At 41.3% G+C, this 16,348-nt stretch overlaps 3 protein-coding genes across 5 annotated transcripts in view; 1 reads left to right on the top strand and 2 right to left on the bottom strand.

Annotated features, from left to right (window-relative positions):
* ALKBH1 (alkB homolog 1, histone H2A dioxygenase) overlaps nucleotides 1-9,499 on the bottom strand; it is a 25,310-nt gene extending 15,811 nt beyond the window's left edge. The window contains exons 1-3 of one of the 3 annotated variants that reach the window (XM_040225998.1): nucleotides 9,297-9,499; nucleotides 8,171-8,279; nucleotides 4,476-4,638 (exon numbers count right to left, since the gene is read on the bottom strand). In XM_040225998.1, coding sequence (XP_040081932.1) covers nucleotides 4,476-4,638; nucleotides 8,171-8,279; nucleotides 9,297-9,479 — 455 coding nt within the window. In that variant the 5' untranslated portion in view covers nucleotides 9,480-9,499. The remainder of the gene's footprint in view (nucleotides 1-4,475; nucleotides 4,639-8,170; nucleotides 8,280-9,296) is intronic. The other 2 variants (XM_040225996.1, XM_040225997.1) reach the window with 2 other exon arrangements.
* LOC120852662 (SRA stem-loop interacting RNA binding protein) lies at nucleotides 9,212-15,668 on the top strand. Its single transcript, XM_040225999.1, has 4 exons — nucleotides 9,212-9,683; nucleotides 11,518-11,576; nucleotides 14,653-14,760; nucleotides 15,552-15,668. Exons 1-4 carry the CDS (start codon nucleotides 9,587-9,589, stop codon nucleotides 15,621-15,623), a joined length of 336 nt encoding a protein of 111 aa, XP_040081933.1. The 5' UTR covers nucleotides 9,212-9,586; the 3' UTR covers nucleotides 15,624-15,668.
* SNW1 (SNW domain containing 1) overlaps nucleotides 15,665-16,348 on the bottom strand; it is a 34,526-nt gene continuing 33,842 nt past the window's right edge. Inside the window, exon 14 of the mRNA XM_040225995.1 lies at nucleotides 15,665-16,348. Within this exon, the coding sequence (XP_040081929.1) occupies nucleotides 16,150-16,348 (199 nt within the window). The 3' untranslated portion in view covers nucleotides 15,665-16,149.

Here is a 16,348-nt window from a genome sequence, read left to right as displayed (position 1 = left end):
GTCCTGATTCCCTGGGAAGAGGACACAGACACTCTGCGTTCAGGATCCTTCCAGACATCACTCTGTAGTCTCCTCAGTGGATGGCCCTGATCTGTACTTTTTATAATAAAATTATAATCATAAGTGTAACGCTTTCTTGAGTTTTGTGAATTGTTCTATTGAGTGAAGGGAGATCACGGGCGCCAAGACATCATGGGAACTTCCCTGAATCTGTATCCAGTTGGTCAGAAGTGTGCACAGACTGGGGGTCTCCCAAACTTGGAGGTGGTGTCTGAAGTGAGGGGACTTTGGCTAAGGACCACACCTTTAACTTGTGATATCTGTGTTGACTCTGGATGATGTGTATCAGAATTGAACTGCAGTACTGCAGATAAGAACTATAAAAGATGTGACATGATTTTGATACTCTATGTTGAAAACAGACTGGAGAGAGACAAGAGCAGACACAGGGCGACGGGTTAGGAGGCCACTGCAGTTAAGTGATGGTGGCTTTAGACCGCGTGGATGTGATGGAGATACTGAGGAATGATTTTATTCATTACGGCTGTCGATGCTACTGTATTTGGAGGGCTGGAGTTGGGATTTCTCAATGGCTGTATGGTGCCTGATTCTACTGCTGGGGTCTGTCATGTTTGATCTGATCTGCTGACACTCAGGTTGTGTCTCATCCCCTCCCCTCCATTATAAAACTGCTATAATAAAGCTGCTTACAGAGAGACACAGGTGACAGACTGGTGTTTCTCATTCCCCCCATCCCAAGCAATGCTGCAATAGAGATGCTTACGCCCAACTACTGGACTCGTTGTCTGAGGATCTCTAGGTACACTACTCAGTGACAACGAACTAAACAAAACATAGAGTTGGGGTGCCCTAACTTTGCAGGTCAGGAAGCAAGTTAGAACTGGACATGGAATAACAAACTGGTTCCAAATAGGAAAAGGAGTACGTCAAGGCTGTATATTGTCACCCTGCTTATTTAACTTCTATGCAGAGTACATCATGAGAAATGCTGGGCTGGAAGAAGCACAAGCTGGAATCAAGATTGCCAGGAGAAATATCAATAACCTCAGATATGCAGATGACACCACCCTAATGGCAGAAAGTGAAGAGGCTTAAAGCTCAACATTCAGAAAACGAAGATCATGGCATCTGGTCCCATCACTTCATGGGAAATAGATGGGGAAACAGTGGAAACAGTGTCAGACTTTATTTTTGGGGGCTCCAAAATCACTGCAGATGGTGACTGCAGCCATGAAATTAAAAGATGCTTGCTCCTTGGAAGAAAAGTTATGACCAACCTAGATAGCATACTCAAAAGAGAGACATTACTTTGCCAACAAAGGTCCGTCTAGCCAAGGCTACCAGTAGTCGTGTATGGATGTGAGAGTTGGACTGTGAAGAAGGCTGAGCGCCGAAGAATTGATGCTTTTGAACTGTGGTGTTGGAGAAGACTCTTGAGAGTCCCTTGGACTGCAAGGAGATCCAACCAGTCCATTCTGAAGGAGATCAGCCCTGGGATTTCTTTGGAAGGAATGATGCTAAAGCTGAAACTCCAGTACTTTGGCCATCTCATGCAAAGAGTTGACTCATTGGAAAAGACTCTGATGCTGGGAGGGGTTGGGGGCAGGAGAAGGGGACGACAGAGGATGAGATGACTGGATGGCATCATGGACTTGATGGACGTGAGTCTGAGTGAACTCTGGGAGTTGGTGATGGACAGGGAGGCCTGGTGTGCTGTGATTCATGGGGTCGCAAAGAGTTGGACACCACTGAGTGACTGAACTGAACTGAATTTTGTGAACACATCTATTTTTGGTTATATGTTCCAAATATTTCATTTTCCTTTTTTTTTTCCCCCAAATATTTCATTTTCTAGTTAAAAGTTTCTTCTGCCCTGACCACAGAAACCCAGAAAGTTAAAATTGAAAGGATTCTTAGAGGTCCTCTAATTCAGTGGTTCTTACTGTGAATGTAACGGTAGATAACTAAAATCTCTAGGGAAATCTTTATGAACCACAGACCCTCTCCCTTTCTGACACGCTCTGGGAAAGTGGGAAAACCAGCATGTACTGTCTAGGTGACTTTCACCACGATTCAGCCACCCTGAATGGCTTATCCAGTCCAATCCCTCTGTTTCCCAGATGAGGAAACTGAAACATCTATCCTATAGGGACAGAAGGAAAAGTAGGAAAAGTAGGCCCTAACTGATTTTCAGAGCTGGAAGCAATGTCTGAGCATATCAATTTCTCCCAACCCTTGACAACAGAAGGTATAACCATCACATTTTGTATTTTTTTCTAATTTATTAGACCAAAAAAAAAAGTATCTCACCATTGTTTACAGGATGATTTATTACAGAGGTTCATCTGAGCTATCTTGGAAGATGACAACTGGCATTTCAAGAGAATCATTTGTTAGAAACAAAACAAAGCAAAAAAATCAATTTTTTGAAAACAGAGGCTGGTTTAGTAAACAAACTCTAAGCTCTCTAATTTCACTCAGCCAGGATCTTCCCTTGCTGCTGCTGCTAAGTCGCTTCAGTCGTGTCCGACTCTGTGTGACCCCGCAGATGGCAGCCCATCAGGCTCCGCCATCCCTGGGATTCTCCAGGCAAGAACACTGGAGTGGGTTGCCATTTCCTTCTCCAATGCATGAAAGTGAAAGTGAAGTTGCTCAGTCATGTCCAACTCGCAGCGACCCCATGGCCTGTAGCCTTCTAGGCTCCTCTGTCCATGGGATTTTCCAGGCAAGAGTGCTGGAGTGGGGTGCCATTGCCTTCTCCTTACTTGCTCTCAATTCTACAGAAGACATATTTAATAACAGGATTTTCCTCACTGCTTTTGCTTGTAACATAACCTACAGACCAAGAGGATTTTTAAAGGAAAACCAATGCACTTTATTGTTATTTTCCTTTCAGCTTAAGAAAATCATCTATTTCCCTGTTAGAATTAATATGATATAGTTTCTGAAAACTGTATCATTAAACAATTAATATGACATAGTTTCTGAAAATTAAGTCCAAACAACACACACAAAACTGATACAAAGATTTTAACAGGCTGTTCTAAGGAATTCTCACATATTATCTTGTTTAATCCTAACACTATTACATGAGGAAAAGACTACTACTACGAGGCATAGAAAGGTTAAACTGCTAAAAGTCAACAAAGCCAGTAACTGGCAGAGCCAGGATTGGAACCCAGGCAATCAGACTCTCGAACCAATGCTTTATATCACTATCCTTGGCCCTAACCAACCTTTCTGGTATCATCTCTTGTCAATCCTATTCAGGACTTCTGAGAAGCATCTTCCATCATTCACCTTCAATCCAGCCACTTACTTGACCATACTCATTATCTTACAAACTCTTACACCTCTTTCCTGCTTGGAAGAATTATTTCTTCCTCTGATTCCCCACAGCATTTTCATAAACACTCATTCTAATACTTTCTGTACTTTCCAAATCGTATTTAATTATATGTGCACATATCTCTGTCCATGACTAACCTACAACTCCTTGAAGGCAGGAACTGTGTCTTTTCTGTCTTGAATCTCTAACCCTTAAGCACAGAATCCGACACAGCAGAAACTCAACAGACATTTGTTGAATAAACACATGAATGTATACCTTCTGTGCTCCTGTAACACGGAACAAGTTACTCTGCCTTTGTTAAGGCTGGTCTCTCTACCTAATTGTTTCTGAAGATTCATTTCAAATGGATAGAGAAAAAAAGAGGATAATGGGCCCAATTAAAAAATCATTTTTCCTTCTTTGACAGCTCTTCCTACCTGGAAGAATTATTTCTTCCTCTGCTTCCCCACAGCATTCTAATAAACAGCCATTCTAACACTTTCTGAGCTCTATTATCTTATTCCTGTTGATACTGAGTTCCTGCCATAGACTACACGCTCCTGAGTGCCGAGACAGTGTCTTGCTTGTCTTTGTACCGAGGATCTCCAATGCTTAGCATCATGTCTGGCACACAATTGACCCTCAAAAAATATCTGTAGAATAAATGAAAGCTGAAACAACATTAAGGTACAAAGACTAGTTTTCATGAAGAACAGCTGGCCACCGTTAGACAGATAGTAATACTGACTTCATCCAGGAGAGCATAAGAGCTTTTAGTGTTATTCTCTTCAGGATACCATAAGGCTTCAAAGGAACTCTCTTCAAGCAGAAAAAAGGGTGAAGTTGAATAAAAATGGATTATCTAATGATTAACGAGGATGAACTCATTATTTAAGCTATGATAAGCTAATCTTTAAAAAGGATCTCAATTTACTATAACTGTCAAAGCATCTGTCCAGATGTTCCTGGGGGAAAGAATATAACTGTGCTGTATTTGAGTGGACATTAGAAAAAAAAAAAGCAGGTCAGTTACTCTCATTGAACTACTATAGAGTAGTTCCTTTAAAGACCTGTGATGACCTGAGCTGAATACTAATAGTTTACTGTGACTGGTATGACTTACCTTAGAAACTCCTTGCTCTGCTCCCACAAATCCTGGGTCTCTTCTTTAGTCATATGCTTGTCCAGGTTACATACATTAGGTTTCCGGGAATATAACTTAAGGCACTGCTTTACCCAGTGCCACTGGTAACCTGGGAGGAAGGGGTTTGAGATAAAAATAAATCCTGTACAGAGATGAACAAGAGAAAAAGAAGAGGAGGAAATTCTCCATCAGTTAATCAGATCATTTATTTTTGTTGACATCCTTATATCCCCTACTTTATTATCTGCTCCACACCTCCTTTTGCTAATGCTTCCACACATAAACATAAGTTTTCATTCCTGCACTCCAGTTTCAGAGGAAGGCGCGTTTCTTCAAGTTAATAAAAAGTTGTTGTGATGATGGCCACCAGACATCTATCACTATGCAATTATCTCTGGCTTTTTGGGTTATTCTCAAGAGAAACAAGTACTACACAATTATTAATTGTGTTATCCCGAAGCAAACTTCAAAACTAAAACTGGCAAGTCACCCTTCAAATTTCACCAAATACCATTTACAGAGGTGGAGGCTGCTTCCCGTAGCTACTCTGTCTCTGACATCTCAGTGCTGCCTTTTTGCCTTTTCTAATATCTGGCTAATTATTATTTTTTAAATATTAAATTATCTCAGTTAAAACAACTGTTGTGATTTCTGCTTCTTTTGAACTTTGACTACTGTAACAGGGAAGAAAGACGGTATGGATATCTGTCCAGTATGCAAATACCTAGCCATCTCTCCTCTGTAAAAGAGGAGTAACAATGCTAACTGGAATCATAAGCATAGTTAACGATTCACTCATCAACATTCAACAAACATACACAGCATGGACTTTCTTAAGAATTAGAGACAGATGAAAAACTCTGTCCTAAGAAGCACTTGGATAGAGGAGTAGAGATAGTTATACAGATAATGCCTGTTAGAAGTCTGGCTATGAAGGGAAACAAAGGCTGAGAAGGAGCCATAGAAGAATAAGGGGAGAGATTGGAAAGACCTAAGCATGCTTACAGATGATGAGCAAGAGCCAGCAGAAAGGAACTGGCTGAATATAGGAGAGGGAAAAGGAACACAGGGAGGTCTTGAAAGCTGGAAGGGGTAAAAGGCAGGATCAGCAGGTGAAGAGAGTGGTTTTGAACAGAAGGGACCCCTCTTCCTCTAAAATTCAGGACAGGAATGAACACTCACTTAGAAGTGCGGAGGTCACTTTTGCATTTCACATATAAGTCAAATTCTCCAAATAATTTAAGAATGATAGAACTGTTGATATTTTTTTGGGAAAAAAAAGATATGAGAAAAATTTCCAATAAATGACTGTTATCACCACTACTTTACAAAATAAGAATATTATAATACTCCCAAAGATATCACATTAAATGAAGAATACTTCCGATCTAATTCAGGTTTGAACAGTGACAGGAAACTGAATACTTTTATAGGCAGCTGGTTCCAGACAACTGCTGTCTTCCTTTTATGGAGTTAAAATTTGCCTAATTTTATTTTTTCATGCATTGGTCTTAGGTCCTGACACACAGAGCAACCCCAAATCAGTTTTCAGTTCTTCTTGATAAATGCTTCTAACTATGTAGCTAACATTTACTGAGCATTAACTATGTGCCAGAAACGGACCTAACTACTTTACATGGACACTCACATTGACTCCTATCCTTATAAAGTGGGAACTATCTTTTGACACATTTTACATACGAAGAAACTGAGGCCAAGAGAGATTAAGAAACTTGCTCAAGATCACACAGTACGAAGCGGTAGAGCCAGGACATGAACCCACAGTCTGGTGTCAGACCCTAATCCCCAGTATGCACTGCTCTCCACCCGTTTCTATGCAGGATGATGTTTGCTGTTATCGTGGTCCCCTCAAGTCGACCCTACCCAAGGCTCAGTCTCTGGTCTTCAGACCCATCACCTTCCTGCTCGCTTTTGTAAGGACAGCTTGTGGTTTACTCAGGTTCCTTTAGAATATGCAGCATCCTGAAGTAAACATGATCCTTCTGATCAAGTCAGAGTAAGGTGAAACTTGTTTCCCATGTTTTGGACATTGTACTTCTATTAAATGCAGCTTATATGATGGCAGGAAAGACAGAATAAAGTCTTTAAGGACATACTGAGGTACCAACTCAAATGATGTGGTTTAAGTGTGAAATCCTAGAAAACTTCAAATACCAAGTAGAGGCATACCTCACAGATACTTTGACTTTTAAACCATTGCAATAAAGTGAGTTATTGCAAGTCACAAGATTTTTTGTTTCCCAGTGCAAATAAAATTTACACTACACTGTATTCTATTTATGCAATAGCATTGTGTCTAAAAACCAAAGAACACACTTTAATTAAAAATTTACTTGAATTATATAAAACAATGCTGAAAAACACTAACCATCATCTGAGCCTTTAGTGAGCTGTAACCTTTTTGCTGGTGGAGGGGTCTGAAATATTATGAGAATCACCAAAATGTGACAGAAACACAAAGTGAGCAAATGCTGTTGGAAAAATGGTGCCAAAAGACTTGCTTAATCTGGGGTTGCCACAAAACTTCAGTTTGTAAAAATGTAAAACTATCCATGAAGCACAATAAAATGAGGTATGTCTATATTCCAACACGCACAGGAGAAAACCAAACTGGGGCTGCTAACTTTTCAGCATGAGCAATCCGCTAAACATGGCCATGAACACAGGAGCAAGGCCTGAAAGGTAAAGGGCCCCTCCAGGAATAAAAGCAGCAGAAAACACTCCTGGTGACAAATGCTCGTTTATCCAAATGAGAGACAAGCAATGCTTTCGTATGTAAAAGCCTCCACTCAGCTGTTTCCTTGTGACTTCAGACACAAAAGTGCAAGTGCCCTTTTATGGAAGGGTGAAAGTTGTTACCTCTTCCAACGATAGCAACATACACACTTCAGTGGTCATAATGTATTAATAGCTGTAACACAGACCTGGCTCTTGTTTGGAACAACAAAAACTAAATTTTTAAAGGAATTTCTCTTGCTTTTGACCTGCATTTGAAATCACAAGTGCAATGTTAACTTTATGTCTTTGAGGTACAGAATGGAGATATAAGATCATCTGGCCAAATAAGGCATTATATATTTTCTAAATGGTTCATGATAATTAGTCAACAATGGCCCCATGAGCCTAGAAAAAAGGTTAATAACGTTACCCACTTTTCATTATTATCTTAATTTCTCTACCTGACATCACTGAAATTCAAAAATCTAGATTATTTCGTCTTATAGGACTTTTGATTTCATTAACTGTAGTTTTCTATTTAAAAATTCAGTCTTGATAATAGCAACAGCTTTTAAGTTGTTGCATCATTTGTGAATGTAGGGATTTTGTGACTGGAGTGAACAGATGAGTTACTCTATCAATTCAAAGTGCTTCTTCAGTTCAGAGCTGTGGCAGGGAGCCCAGAGTCACTGTTCTCATCTTTGATTTGCACCTGGTTTGTCACTTCCTGCACTATAAGGCAGGCACTACTGACTTCTATTCTAGCCTATGGAGATGCCAAATAAATGGACATCTTAGACAAGGAAGAATTCAGGAGGGATTTCGGAGCAGAACATTTGTACATTTAGTTTTCTTCTTTGTCTATTTACTCCTTCTCCAAAACTAGACAGATTTTGATTGAGTAATTTTTGCCTTCTGAGCTCAACTGAACTCACCAGGATAGCCTTGGAGTCCGTGTGCTTGCCACTTGCTGACCGGCTGAAGTCCTGCTCTAAGTGCATCATGGTCACTGACTGAGCACAAATTTAGCTGGGATTTGACCACCTGGCAGGAAGCAAACAGAAGTCAGCAGGCTAAAGCTATTTCACAGGTTAACTATGAGAATCTCAAACCCCTAAAGGCATTTCTGATGTGGGGCAGTTAGGAGTCGTAAGTTTGGAGTCCTGAGTCCAGCCTGAATCTTCAATGGAAGGAATGATGCTTGAAGCTGAAGCTCCAATACTTTGGCTGCCTGATGCCCAGAGACGACTCAAGGGGGCAGCAGAGGATGAGATGGTTAGTCGCATCACTGACTCAACGGACAAGAATTTGAGCAAACTCTACATGGTGGAGGACAGAGGAGCCTAGCATGCTGCAGACCATGTGGCTGCAAAGAGTTGGACACGACTTGGCGACTGAACAACAACAAACTTGGTTCCACCATTTACTTGATGTAAGACTTAGATAAGTTACTTAACATCTTAGATCCTCAGTTTCCTCATCTATGTACTAACAAACTTGAAGTTGTTATGAGGAGCTAACCTACTTTGGCCTTTAACACTATCTTCTCCTACGATACCACACCATTGTGATTTTTTTTATAAGATTCTGAATTATCAAAGGTGTTTGGTATATAGACTACCTTTGGTTAGGACTAACAATAATGCTTCTGAGGAACTTGAACACGGTGTTTAAACAGGGCTTTGAGGAATACCAGGCTGCAGTGCCCTAATCAGAAAAAAATCTTTCAATAAAACACTAGGAGCTTTGTTTACTAAAAGCACCATAGTTGCTCTGTTTTAGATGGAACTTCTAACCGAAACTCGTAACTTTTTACCTTTGTTAATTACTTATAAATTAAACTTTTAAGGGACCTATGAAGGTTTCCTGGCATTTAAGAATATCTTAAGAGACTTCCCTAGTGGTCCAGTTGTTAAAGAGTCCACCTGCCAATGCAGGGACATAGGTTCAATTGCTGGTCCGGGAAGATTCCACATGTCACGAGGTAACTAAGTCCCTGAGCCACAACTACCGAGCCCATCGAGACCGTCGCTTCCGAGCGCGCCGCTCCTCTCTCCGTACCTTGGGGGCACCAGGTCCTGTACCGCGGGCTGCGTGGGACACCGAGAAGTCGATGACCCCTTCCAGGTCTGCGGTTCCGGGGCGGCTCTGCCGGTAAAAGCGGAAAAGCTTCCGAAACGCGTCCTCCCCAGGCTCCGCCGCCAGCGTCACCACGGAGCCCACTGCCGCCGCCATTTTCCCCATCTCGCTGTCAAGCCTCCCCTGACCCGGAAGCTGATTTCCGTGCTCCAGATTAGGCAGGCTCTTCCGGGGTTGCGACCTCAGGTCTCTAGAGGTTCCTCAGCCTAAAGATGGCGGCTTCCGCAGTGAGGGGCGCTATGGCGCTGCGTACAAATATCGGCCGGCCGGTTGCGTTTGTCAGAAAAATTCCCTGGACGGCGGCCTCAAGTGAGTTGGAAATGTAGTAGGGGCAGAATCTAGGTCCGAGCAATCCTGAAAAGCCTTGCTTGCTGCGAAACACTTAAATCCGCGTGGTGGCTGGATTAAGGAGGCTGAGTGTGCTCCTGAGCAAGCCAGTGAGCAGAAAGAAATTTGTCAGCAATTAGCCGTTTAAGGGATGCCCCTTGAGCTTTGGGGACACCCATTCACAGTCTCCAGCCTTTCGGAGTTTAAAGCTTTAATTACTTGGAAACTTTTAAGATTTACGATTTAGAAGGGGTTGTTTTGATTGCAGCGTGGGGACGGATTCAAAGTGACAAGAGGTAGTTTCAGCAGTTTAATTCAAAGGTGAAGACTTCAGGGTAGTGATAGAAGGAGGGGTGAGGTTCACTTATGTTAACCAAAGAATAATCGATAGATTTTCGTGATGACTTGAATGGGGAAGAGTACGGAATGGGGGAAAGGGAGGAATGACCTCCAGGTTTTTGATGTTGGTGATGAGAATGTAGGAGAAGCAGATAGATGAGTAGTAAAGTTTAAATGTGTTTAGTTTGAGAAACTTGTGAGTTCTCTGTTAGCTAGACAGGGGATGTTGTGTATAGATTGAGAAATGCACCTGAAGCTGTTCTCCTTGGGTTACAATTCCAACTTGGCCTTTAGGTAGTTGTGTAACCTAGTTCAGTTCAGTTTAGTCGGGCAGTCGTGTCTGACTCTTTGGGACCCCATGGACTGCAGCATGCCAGGCCTCCCTGTCCATCACTAATTCCCAGAGTCTACTCAAACTCATGTCCATTGAGTCAGTGATGCCATCCAACCACTTCATCCTCTGTCGTCCCTTTCTCTTCCCACCTTCAGTCTTTCCCAGCATCAGGGTCTTTTCAGATGAGTCAGTTCTTCGCATCAGGTGGCCAAAGTATTGGAGTTTCAGCTTCAGCATCAGTCCTTCCACTTAATCTTCAGGACTGATTTCCTTTAGGATGGACTGGTTGGATCTCCTTGCAGTCCAAGGGACTCTCAAGAGTCTTTTCCAACACCACAGTTCAAAACCTAAGGTGTGTACCTAAGGTAAGGTAATTAGGGTAAAGGGCTCACCACTGAGCCTCAATTTCATCAGCCATAAAATGGAGTCAATAATACCTTTCTCCTAGGGTTGTTGATTGTATTAAATGAATTTATATGTAAATACAAGTGCTTAGACCTGTGCTCAATACAGAGTAAGTACTCAATAAACGATAATTGTTTTCATGATTACAAAAATTGAAGTTCATGGGATGGGCTTAGGCTGGACATAGAGAGTTGGGGAGTGATCAGTAGTGACTTCTGTTACCAACACTGCTTTTTGTCAACTGTAGTTTTGAGTTAAGGTTTTTGCATTTGCTCACCAAAATGTAAAAATCCATGGTCATTTGTACAGATATTCTTGAGATTGAGACTTTATTTGGAAATCCCTAATATAGCTAATAACACACAGTATTGTGATTGTTTAACTGTTTCCTGTGTGATCATCTCACGGGGATTTTAATCCATGCATTTAGCATAGTACCTGGTATGGTGAAGACTCAGTACTTGCTGGGGATGAAGACTGAGTCAACTCAGCAGTTTATCTGTCCATGTCTCCCCCACCCCAACACCTCCCCAGATGTAGTACATTACAGCTTTATAATCAATACCATAACGGTTTCCTGGATCTTAAAGCTGCAAGGAAATACAAACTAGCACTTGTTCACAAGGAGTTTGGGGGCTCTAGGACCCCTCTTGGTTTCTATCTTAATCTAGGATGGAGGATAAAACAATAACAACTAAAAAAAACAAACTACTCAATATGTTTTCTTTTCTTATATAGGTGAGCTGAGAGAACACTTTGCACAATTTGGCCATGTACGAAAATGCACTGTTCCTTTTGTGAGTATTACCTTTTTTAAAAAAGCAATAATGTTTTCCTCTAATTATTGATTATTCTTTGTCAGAGCATATCAGTTTACATGAATTGGTAATGGAGTGAAGCTGTTCAGTCTTTGTTGATTAAATTATGGGTGATACTGATTTAAAAAAACAAAACAAAAAGCCTTATCCTAGGTATTCGAGGCATTTGTGTTAGTTTTTTTTTTTAAATTGATGCATAAAATTATCACAAATGTAATGGCTCAAAACAACACATACACATGATCTCACGGATTACAGAGATCAGGAGTCCAGGCATAGCTTTGCTAGGTCCTCTTTTCAGGGATCCAACGTAAGAGACAATCCAGGTGTTTGTCCGCCGGAGTGGCAGAATCCAGGTGTCTGTCAGCTGGAGAGGCTCAGCCGGGTAGATTGATTTCCCAGCTCCCTCGGGTTTTGGTAGAATTCGTCTTTCAACCGTAGGGCTGGGGTATCTGCTTTCTTGCTGGCTTTCAGCTGGATGCTGGTCTCAGGTCCTCGAAACTATCTGCAGTTGCTTATTACCCGGAGGCCCTCTCTCAGCATGGCAGCTTGCTTCAAAGCCAGCAAGGGAGTTTCTCTAGTCTGCTAAGACAGTTTTATAATTTAGTCTTCAGAGGGACACCCCATCTTCTTGTTCAAGGGATCAACATCCCGTCACTTTTGCTGTATTCTTTCGGTTAGAGGCACGTCATAGGTCCTGCCCACATTCAGGGGGAGGACTAGACGGGGTAACACGGTGGAACACATGGAGGTCTTGGGGCCATTTTGGGGTTTTTGTCTAGTACTGTATTATAATAAGGACTTTGAGAGAGTAGAGGATAATTTATCATAAAACTCAACTGGTGGAGAAAATTTGCACTTTTATCCTCAAGGAGTTGAGTGCTTTTTTCGGAGATGCTGGGTTTTTGTTGCTGCACGGGCTTCTCCTCATTGCAGTGGCTTCTCATTTCGGAGCACACATTCTACGGCGTGCGGGCTTCAGTAGTTGTGGTAGGTGGGCTCAGTTGCGGCTCCTGGGCTTCAGAGCACAGGCTCCGTAGTTGTGCACAGGCTGTTGTCCCAGGGCATGTGGGATCTTCGCAGACCAAGGATCAAACCCGAGTCTCCTGCCAACATTGGCAGGTGGAATCTTTACCATTGAGCCACTAGGGAAGCCCAGGTTGAGTGCTTTTGGTTTGTTTCTGTTTGTTACATTTTCTTTGCTTTCTCCTGAGGGTTTAAAAGTCAAGCTATGGGAATTCCCTGGCGGTCTAGTGGTTAGGACTCTCTCAACTGCCAAGGGTGTGGGTTCAATCTCTGGTTGGAGAACTAACATCCTACAAAAATAATTAAGTAAATAAAGTAATAGAGTCCTTTACTTAAAAGAAAAAAGTCTTTAAAAAAATCACTGTATAAATTTGTTCTTTATCCTGAGCTGTATTTTTCTGTGGACTTTCTTAAATTATTGTGTTTTGGGGTGTGTGACGAGTACACTTACAGTTTACACGTGCTTCACTAAAACTGCTTTTTTCCTCACGGCACCGAAAAGGCTGTGGTAAAATATCAGGAAACTTAAATTCTTAACTATCGGCTTAACGTTACTTGTCTTACAAAAATCTAACAGATTATGTATATCCAGCTATAGTGAAGGTATAGGGAAACTGGTACTAAATTGTTGAGTTTAACTGTCACTGAAGGGTAATTTGGCAAAATCTGTCAACATTTAAGGTTTGCCTTTGACTCTACAGAAAGCCTGTGTGCTGCCATAAAGACCCAGTGCAGCCAAAATGAAAAGTAAGTAGTAAAAAGAAAAGAGGAGGATTTGCTTTGATCTAAAGGTTCCATTTCTAGAGGTTGATTTTATAGAAATGTGAGGTGAGGGATGTTCAAAACAGCATTGTTTAGTAATATAATTGGAAAGAAGGTAAGTGTTCATCAGTGGGGTTGGTTGAATAGATATTAATTCACTGATACAATGGCATTTTTATAGCTGATTAAAAGAATGAGGCATGTGTATTACAGACATGAAAATCAGTAAGCTTGAAAAAATAGTCTTACAAAGTGTATGAAATCGGCATTTTTTGAGGAATATTAAAAAATGTTTCTCCAAAAAGTAACATTTTTCTTGGTTGCCATTTACCTCTTAAAAATATAAAGAATAACAACTTAGGACCTGGAGTTAGCAGATTTTAAACAAGAGAAGTCTTTGATTCATAGGAAAATTAATGTGTAATATAACAGGAAAATATAGGGAAGCCAGAATCTGATGTATAGGTTGGATGATAAGCACTCTTGGTTTTTGCACAAAAGTAAGTAGTAGGTTTGCTTAAATTAACCCAGAAGTGTAAACTAGGTAAGTAAAGGTAACTTTTCCTTTTTCCTCAGGAGCATGTAATGAAAATGGTGATAGTCATGATGAGGGTGATTAGTTTCAGAAATTACCATAAATGCACTTAGGTTTGAAGGCTTAATTTCCTAGTTTCTAGACGTGAGTTGGAAACAGAAGAGTTCTTCTTTATCAAAATTTCCCTTGACTATTGCTGCTGCTACTGCTGCTAAGTCGCTTCAGTCATGTCCGACTCTGTGCGACCCCATAGATGGCAGCCCACCAGGCTCCCCTGTCCCTGGGATTCTCCAGGCAAGAACACTGGAGTGGGTTGCCATTTCCTTCTCCAATGCATGAAAGTGAAAAGTGAAAGGGAAGTCGCTCAGTCGTGTCTGACTTCGCAACCCCATGGACTGCAGCCTACCAGGCTCCTCCATCCATGGGATTTTCCAGGCAAGAGTACTGGAGTGGGTTGCTGTTGCCTTCTCCAGACTATTGCTGCTAGTGTGGTTTTTATCTCGAACAACACAGAAAGCACTTTGCTCATGTTTTAGAGTGTTAAGATGAACAGAGATTAAGCTTTGGGCAAATAAGAGTATTTGTATTAAAGCAGGATTTTTTATACTTTTTAATTAAAATGTTTTGTATTCCATTTTGGCAAATGAAAAAGTTGGTAGTTTGATTTGGAACACCTGGAACCTTTCTCAAGTTCATGATTATTAATTTCTTCCTAAATTTTGAATTTTTAAGGACAAAGAGACTGGCTTTCACAAAGGTATGGGTTGGATTCACTTTTCTTCAGAAGAAGAACTTCACAATGCACTACAACAGGAGAATCATGTTATTGATGGAGTAAAGGTAAATATTTTTCTGTACTGTATCATGTGAGTTTTCTGTATACCAGTTAAATAGGTCAGAAGTGTGAAATGAAAGGGATTTTGGACGATTTGTAACTTGATGTTTGTTAAAGAATGGTGATGGTGGGAGAGTTCCCAGTTCTAAAAGGTCTGGAGACTTAAGTACAAGAAGACACTTTAATGGTTAGCAAGATACATGGAACAGTGGAAACACCAGGGAGACCTTGGTTGAAATACTGACTTTCCCACTTACTATGTGACCTTGAGAAGACTCTTTTGAGAGTCCCTTGGACTGCAAGGAGATCCAACCAGTCCATCCTAAAGGAAATCAGTCCTGAATATTCACTGGAAGGACTGATGCTGAAGCTCCAATACTTTGGCCACCTGATGCGAAGAACTGAGTCATTAGAAAAGACCCTGATGCTGGGAAAGATTGAAGGCAGGAGGAGAGGGGGATGACAGAGGATGAGATGGCTGGATGGCATCACTGACTGGATGGACAGGAGTTTGCGCAAGCTCTGGGAGTTGGTGATGGACAGGGAACCCTGGCATGCTGCAGTTGATGGGGTTGCAGAGTTGGACACAACTGAGCTTCTTAACTGAACTGAACTGATGTGACCTTGGGCCAGACTGATTTACAAATTTTAATGGGAGTTCAGGGAGCCTTAAGTACAAGGAACAAATAACATCCTTTGGCTCATTGGTGCTGATCCCTCATAGAACAGCAGTTTTCAGTTTTAATGTTTTTGCAGACATTGACTTTCCTTACAGTGCTGAATTTTTCCCCCCCAGCTCCATGTTCAACCTCAAAAACCCAAAGCTTTACAAGGAGACCAAACATCTGATGAAGAGAAAGATTTTTGAGACCCTCACTGCCTACTGAATAAAGTAAATAAAAGAGGAAGTTTTGTCTAAATGTTTTTATTTGAAACAAATAGTTGCACCAAGCAAGAGCTTACTTTCCCCACTCCAAATTAACAGCACAACAGGGGCAAACATCATTTGGCAGGACAGTTCCAATATGTAAACATCCTTCTTTCTACTTGCTGTGATTGGGGTCACTTTATTCATAAGCAGTCATTATTAGACAAAATATTAACCCCAAAGTACTAATGTCACTTGAAAGGAAGTGGCCTTAATTTCACGTGTGGGGCAGTATTTTATATAAATGCCAAAAGGTGGGAGAAGCACAAACACAACCCATTTTTAAAAAAACTAAATAATTCAAAGTAGAACTTTTCCATACCCCCCTCCCTCTCCTGTAATAAAAAGTAGTGCTGGGCTCTGACACCCAGATTTGGTTTTTATCCTGGCCATGTACAAAGTGTTCCCCATATGACTTGCATCATTAGGGTTATCAATAACAGTTCGTTCACTCTGAACAAAGTATCTACTCCTTCCTCCTCTTTTTGCCTTCATGCTCATGTTCCTTGGGACGGCTGCTATCTGAGGGTCTTTTAGAGCCACCGTGTTGCTTGGCTTCTTCCAAAAATTTGTCCAAACCGAAAGGATCCTCCTCAAACTGAACTGGTCCTTCTCGGCCTCTTTGTCTACGGTCTGAACCAGAAAACTCCTTATCGGGAACAAAT

This window comes from Oryx dammah, unplaced genomic scaffold (genome assembly GCF_014754425.2).
Source record: "Oryx dammah isolate SB20612 unplaced genomic scaffold, SCBI_Odam_1.1 HiC_scaffold_26, whole genome shotgun sequence".
In the NCBI taxonomy this organism is placed as follows: Eukaryota; Metazoa; Chordata; class Mammalia; order Artiodactyla; family Bovidae; genus Oryx; species Oryx dammah.
This window is presented reverse-complemented; position numbering and strand designations above follow the sequence as displayed.

Bases quoted from the DNA above. Each gene is read 5' to 3' on its own strand.
- LOC120852662 (XM_040225999.1), top strand. From the start codon at position 9,587: ATGGCGGCTTCCGCAGTGAGGGGCGCTATGGCGCTGCGTACAAATATC. The intron at 9,684-11,517 runs GTGAGTTGGAAA...TTTCTTATATAG, and splicing joins TCCCTGGACGGCGGCCTCAA to GTGAGCTGAGAGAACACTTT. The intron at 14,761-15,551 runs GTAAATATTTTT...TTTCCCCCCCAG, and splicing joins ATGTTATTGATGGAGTAAAG to CTCCATGTTCAACCTCAAAA.